Below are 6871 nucleotides of genomic sequence, written 5' to 3' on the forward strand. Positions count from 1 at the left end.
GCAGGTCCAGGGAGTTCAGAGACCGATGGAGCAGGGGACTGGGACTCCCTGCCAGTGAGTGCATAAGGAGAGCCCCTTCTTGTAAGCGAAGGCGATAAGGGAGGGAGTGCTTTGGAGGAGGCAGGGGGCTCGGGTATGGTGGAGTCGGGAAAGGGTTCAGGGAGTGGAGGGTAGATGGGAGCGGGGGAAGGGGTAGGGAATGGAGGAAGCGGCGGGTAAGGGACGCCGGAGGTAGCAGAAGCTGTGGCTCCGGAGGGTCCTCGGGCATTTCTTGTAAAACTGGTGGAGGGTTTTTAGATTTAGGCGCGAGGAGCCCTGGGACTCGCGCAACTAGCACCGCTCCGAGAGAGGGGGGTCCTGATGGTACAGGAAGTTAACCATTTAGGTGGATTCTGAATTAATTCTTTCTAAATGTCGATATAAGGGAACTGGTCAGGGTGGCCTGGACGTCCCAGGGTGACGTCCCAGACGGCCTGAGTAATGGCCCTATCAAAGGTGCCAGCGGGGGGGACACCCGACATTGAATGTGGGCCAGTCAGTTTCACAGAAAGTTCGGAGACGGCTCTGGGAGAAACGCCATAGTCTGCTTTTCTTTCCTGTGGATAAACGTCACAGAAATTACTTAAGCTGCATCCCAAAGGAGAAGAGGGGAGGGACTGAGAGTTACCCATCTCTCAAGAACAAAAATTAGACGGTGAAGGGAAAGACATCAAACAGGCTACTCAGTGAGAGACTAGACGATTAGAAGGAGAACAAAGACGAACACGGCGCCAAAACAGAGAGAGAGACAGCCAGACCCCCTCCAGTAATCCAGAGGGGAGGACCAGGAGTCACGGAACGCAGCGCAACTCACATCTGACCCAAACCAGCGGGAGACTTACTGCTGTCGCAGGGTCCCCCCGAACTTAAGGGCAAAAGCCGCGTCCGGCTCCCTTGAAGTTTACCCAAAAATCGTGATCCCAGACCAGATGAGGCCAAAGAGACCTCTTACCTTTGAAGGATTTCCCGCATAAAGTCTTTGGAACGAAGGGGACTGCTGCAGCACCCGAACTCCACTCCCAGGGAGGCCGACTTAATTGTCAGGGTCCTGGAACTTCTTCAGCTCAGCCGCCCCCTGACAAAAAGTCGGCGAGCCCCGAAGGTGGATGCAAGATGGCAGTCCAATCTCGCTGGGGCCTCCAGAAAATGTTGGGGAGCAGGTCGTTAACAAGAACTGAGACAAAGGGCTTTCATTCCAAAGGCTTTATTTACCAAGCTTGGTGTCCGTCTCATTTAAGAGAGAGAGACGGCCCCAAGTCCTGGCGGGTGGGGAATTTATAGCTGAAGCTGGATACAGAAGCAAAAAAAGCGATTAGTGAGTAAAAAGAGGAAAAAATTTTAACAAACAGAGTTAACTTATCTTCTAGCTAGCCATAAAACTTGGCAAGTTTATTTTCTTCTAACGAACTATAAATCAGGACTTAATTACCTTTTCCTAACAACATACCTAACTTATCTTTCCCTAACAAGCTATAAAACATACCTAACTTATCTTTCCCTAGCAAACTATAAAACATATCTAGCTTATCTTTTCCTATTCTCTTGAACGAGATATTTTGTTAATTTTTGCTGGAGCAGAAGTTTCTTTCATTCCTCTGGGCGGGGGTACTCTCCAAAATGAGCTTGTTTAGCCTAGGGTCTGGGCCTGGGTCCTCACACTTTCCATTAAATATTAAAACTCTGACAATTATATTCTAACAGGCACTCCACCACGAAGATGGAAGTCTGTGCCGCCTCGTGGTTCATGCAGTTTGGATAAGGGACAAGTAAATCTCTATATTCTTATACATTTGAACAAATTATTCAGGCTCAAAATGGATTAGTTAACTGACTTAAGTTTCGAAGCCATTTATAAAGTGGGATTTTTACTTAATATTGTAAATGTTTTATATATAACATCAAACAGTAGTCATAAAATCCTGTACTAGAATCTGGCTTTTGGAAATAAGTGTAAATTTGAGCTGCCCGAAATGTCCTTTAGGACAGCTGAGAGCCTCTCGTTCTTACAGACTGCCTTACCCGGGGAGCCCCCTGAACCAGTGGGCCTGCCAGATCCTGAATATAAAGAGGAGGAGGAAAAAGAGGAAAAGGAAGAAATTCAGGGAGAAATCAGTCATCCTGATGGAAAGGTTAGAATTTTTAAAAAACAAGGAATACTATAAAAAGCAAGCATGGGTTAAAATAGAGTGAAACCCCCAGATTCGAAAACAATTGACATTTAAGGCTGTTGATGGGACCTGAGTGTGTTAGCGCCTTGGGGCGTGACCTGGGCTTGTCTGGAAGTGCTCGGAACCTACATGTGCTTAGAGCCCCGCAGAAGCAGGATATGGAACCCTTTGTAGTTGTTCTTCCACACACCCCTAAAAGGCACGTTTAGAAACCTCTGGTGATGAAGAAAGCCTCCCCCTCCCCGCAGCCCCTAATGTCACCCTGGGTCCCTGGGTCGGGACCTCTTCATTTCAGCCTGCAGTCCCCCCCCCCCAGGGCTGCCTGGTGGGTGGTCAGCTCTCAGGAGGAACGAACAGGGAGGGACATAAACAGGCTTTGTTGCTGAGGAGATAATGAGGGAATTTTTCCTCTGGTTTTCTAAATACCCTAATCTGATCCGTTTTAATTGAAATTAAAAGGCCAGAGTTCACTTCTAGTGATGAGGACAGCTTTTCTTGTTTAGAAGAATTGCAGCCAATAAATGGAAATGGAATGAGGAAATTAGGGAATCACCAGATTGCCACCTCTGGTGAAGTAAAGGATTTGGCAGGAGCACCAGTGACCACTGACACCGTAGATGAAAGGTTGATGGGGCTTCGAGGTGCAATGTGGGAAATTTCATGTTCATCGACCCAGCTCCTTCTACAATTAGCATTAAAAAGGGGGACACAATGTGACTGTTAAAAAATGAATCCCATTAACCAGTGTGGGGACCTTATTTTAATCCTGATTTAAATGAATTGTAAAAAGGCATTTTTTGTGTGAATTTAGGGAAAACAGTATGGATGGTTATGATAGGATGAAGGAATTACAGTTTGTTAGGGACAATAAAGGTTTGGTTAATAAAAATCCTTTTTTACAGATATCTATTGAAGTGTTTACAGGTGATGTCTGCAGTTTGCTTCAAAAAGAACTCCACCAAAAAGTTTAGGGGGAATAAGTGACATTAGAATGGTGATGTGTTGATACCTGAAATTATGACTTTATTAACTTTTGAGAAAATGTTTTACTTTTTATTATGAAAAATTTCAAAGTGGGCAATTAGGAAGAGAATTAGGGATATTTTTGTCAGGTGGTTGAGGAGGAAATCATACATATTGATAATCTTGTTTTTCTTTTGTATAGATAGAAAAGGTTTTTAAGAATGGGTGCCGTGTCATATTGTTCCCAAATGGGACTCGAAAAGAAGTGAGTGCAGACGGGAAGACTGTCACTGTCACCTTCTTCAATGGTGACGTGAAGCAGGTCATGCCAGATGAGAGAGTGGTAGGTTTCCTCAGGGCTGGCTCTCCCCGCAGCTCCACACCTGAGGGGCACGCACAGTGACCTTGTGTCGTTACAGATCTATTACTATGCAGCCACCCAGACCACTCACACGACTTATCTGGATGGACTAGAAGTCTTACATTTCTCAAATGGACAGATAGGTGAAGACTTGCTCTGCCCTCTCCTTACTAAATTCTTCCCTTCCTCTAAAAATAAAATATTTATAGTAATCTTTTTTAAACAGAAAAATATTTCCCGGATGGAAGAAAAGAAATCACATTTCCTGACCAGACTATCAAAAACCTTTTTGTTGACGGAGAAGAAGAAAGCATTTTCCCAGATGGTACAATTGTCAGAGTACAACGGTATGGTGTCTGTTAAATTTATTTCTAGATTTTCCAGTTTTCATGGCTCAACTTGGATTACCAATTGAAGTTTCAAAATCTTAAAACATTTGTGTAAGTCATTCAGAATTTCAGGGAGTTTAGAAGTGAGCGAAAGAGACACTTTGAGAGCAGGAGAGTGTTTTCAGCATTTTGGAGTTAGAACTAGTATGAGATAAAGAGATTGTAATCTACAATCTTTAGCTTCGAGATTTAAAGAGCATCTAAACAGCACTTCAGGAGCAGAGAGTGGCGAGTATTTGCCTAGAAATAAATTTGGTGAAATTGGAAAACAGTGAAGGAGACACAAGAAGGAAAAGCTGTACTATCCATTTCTAAGAAGCTGCAAACAATGGCAGCAGGGTTTGAATTAGATTCTCGCTCTCTCTCCCTGTCCCAGCCTGATAAACACTTTACTCCTTTGGCCACCCTGACTCCATTCTTTAAAACCAACAACCTTTCTTTATCCTTCTGATTGTCATATTTCTAGAAATTATAGACTTCGTTAAGTCTTCAATCCACAATGAGCATCTTATATCACCATTCTCATTAAAACTATGGTGAAGGTAGGGCCGGCCGAGTGGCACAGTTGGTTAAGAGCTTGCTCAAGAGTGCAAATTCCGAGCAAAAGGGTCACCAGTTCAATTCCCGGCCCGAGCTGAGCTACCGCTGAGCTGCCAACAGGTGGCAGGATGGCTCAGCTAAAAAAAAAAACCATGGTGAAGGTTTGTCAAATCCTGTGTCCTATTCTTTGTTTTCACCTTCTTCTCCTAGAGTGTGACAGTGTCAGACACCCATTAACTTGAATACAACACATCATAGTTGCCTTTAACTTGAATTCTATGATATAAACTTGCCCCGCTCCAACAAGAAGTAAAAACACTAATTCAAATAATGTAGGAATGTCTTATGGTCATGACAGTGTTTTTCCTTTAACATGTCTGAAACTATCTGGTGCTCATTAAATAAATAGCAGTTTGTTCTAAAATTTGAGGACATCTTGTGTATACATTATACTTTGAATGTTTGAAGTTTTTTACAATAAAAAGTAGAGAAAAGAACATGAAAAACTCCATGTACTCATCTCTCCATCTTCAAGTATTAGCTTGGAGATGCCCAACCTTTTGCATCTGTGCCTCTCCCTATATTAGGGGTTCAGTGTGAGGGGTTCAGTGTGAACGTCCCAGACACACACCCAAGCCGGCAGCTGGGTACTATTTTCTACACTCTCTTTCACAGCACGCCTTGGGTCTCATCACGCCCCCTCCTCCAGCCTGATGCAGACCAAGCAAGGGCTGTGTGACAAGAATAAGGGTCAAAACTGAGAGCCACATACAGTGCCCAATTTTTTTTAGAGGCAGAACACATGTAAAGTTAAAAAATGAAACCTAAGCATTGTGTGGTGAAAGCATAAATATATTTTTAAAAGCCTTTTATGGGAACGATCAGCCTGCAGCAGAAACACTGCAGAGAACCTGCAAAGCAGGTACTGTGCATGGAAAAGGACCTAGGGTGCTCTAGAAGAAACAACTGCTGGAATCAAAAGGCTACTTTTAGTTTTCCTGTTGTGTATTTCATATTTTGAAAGAAATTCTATTTTAAATTTACAGAGATGGTAACAAAATTATAGAGTTTCATAATGGCCAGAGAGAACTACATACTATCCAGTTCAAGAGACGGGAATACCCAGATGGCACCGTTAAAACTGTCTATGCAAATGGCCATCAGGAAACAAAATACACCTCTGGTCGCGTAAGAGTTAAAGACAAGGACGGTAATATTCTCATGGACACGAAAGTGTAATGTTTGTGTGAGATTAATCATGAAACAACACTAACTTGATTGTCTTGTTAAAAAATGTACATTTCTTGTTGACTGTGGTTTAATTTATACAATACTCTCTGTGTGTGTGTGTGTGTGTAAATGGAAAAGATTATGTTTGGACTAGAAAATAAAATTTATAGCTTTTTATAATCTTTGAAACACACGTTTCATTTTTTAATTCACCTACGCTGTCTTTCTACAGTTAGACTAAAGAAGGCATTATTAAAGCACTGTTATAAGCTTTAAAAATATAAGTGGGCACTTTTATTGTTTGGACATCCTTATAAAATGCAAATACAAGAAACGCAGTATTGCACAGATTTCCTACCAGACATCAGCCATAGAACAAGGACTCACACAGAAAGTTTACTCAGAGAGTAAGAATTTCTCCAGTCAAAATACACTAGGTTTAATTAGTACTAAAATTAAAGCATCTTATTTATAATTGTAATAGAATGGGAAGTTAATGAGTGAATACAAAAAGTCAAACAGTAAAAGAAGTTCATTCTATGAGTACAGAAAACTCAGGAGAAAGCAGTTACAATGACAATGAGGGTGACACTATAATTGGTCAAAATGTAATACTTAACACTTGACAGTGGGGGGACACTGGGAGGCATAAAAATAACTAGTTGGTGTTAACTGATGGGCCACAGGTACCTTGATGTTATAACCTGTAAGATGGTTAGCTGACAGAAGCAAGTCACCTACAAGTAAATTTATATAATTCTAGGTGGGCCCGATCATTTACTTCAACATGACAATAGTGTTGTCAATGATTCAATTTCTCAGAAAAGCTAAATGTATGAATTTCAGGCGATTTAAGAACTGAATGTGAAAAAAGTTTAAAACTTTACAAAGAAAATAGTTATATATATTACTTGTAACAGAAAAAAATGGTAACCTCAGTATCTAGCAACAGAATAAATTATGAGCAGATGGATATAATGGAAACTAAACTAGAGCTATGCATACCAATACGGATAAACAGTGGAAACAAAAAGAAGTAATTGTTTGACACTGCACATATTTAAAAATACAAGCAACGCCTCTTATTTCTGGATGCATTCGGAGACAGTAAAATTATAGACACACAACAGAGTGAGAAACAGCAGCTTCACAGTGTGTTCACCTCTGGGGAAGGGGGTACT

The 6871-nt window shown here is 41.7% G+C and overlaps 1 protein-coding gene across 2 annotated transcripts in view; it reads left to right on the forward strand.

Annotated features, from left to right (window-relative positions):
- CPAP (centrosome assembly and centriole elongation protein) overlaps window positions 1-5849 on the forward strand; it is a 68060-nt gene extending 62211 nt beyond the window's left edge. Inside the window, exons 12-17 of one of the 2 annotated variants that reach the window (XM_019652407.1) lie at window positions 1741-1805; window positions 2049-2168; window positions 3373-3513; window positions 3590-3674; window positions 3758-3878; window positions 5507-5849. In XM_019652407.1, the coding sequence (XP_019507952.1) occupies window positions 1741-1805; window positions 2049-2168; window positions 3373-3513; window positions 3590-3674; window positions 3758-3878; window positions 5507-5699 (725 nt within the window). In that variant the 3' untranslated portion in view covers window positions 5700-5849. The remainder of the gene's footprint in view (window positions 1-1740; window positions 1806-2048; window positions 2169-3372; window positions 3514-3589; window positions 3675-3757; window positions 3879-5506) is intronic. The other variant, XM_019652408.1, reaches the window with a different exon arrangement.
- Window positions 5850-6871: the final 1022 nt, after the last annotated feature.

The sequence above is a fragment of the Hipposideros armiger genome, unplaced genomic scaffold (genome assembly GCF_001890085.2).
Source record: "Hipposideros armiger isolate ML-2016 unplaced genomic scaffold, ASM189008v1 scaffold_178, whole genome shotgun sequence".
In the NCBI taxonomy this organism is placed as follows: domain Eukaryota; kingdom Metazoa; phylum Chordata; class Mammalia; order Chiroptera; family Hipposideridae; genus Hipposideros; species Hipposideros armiger.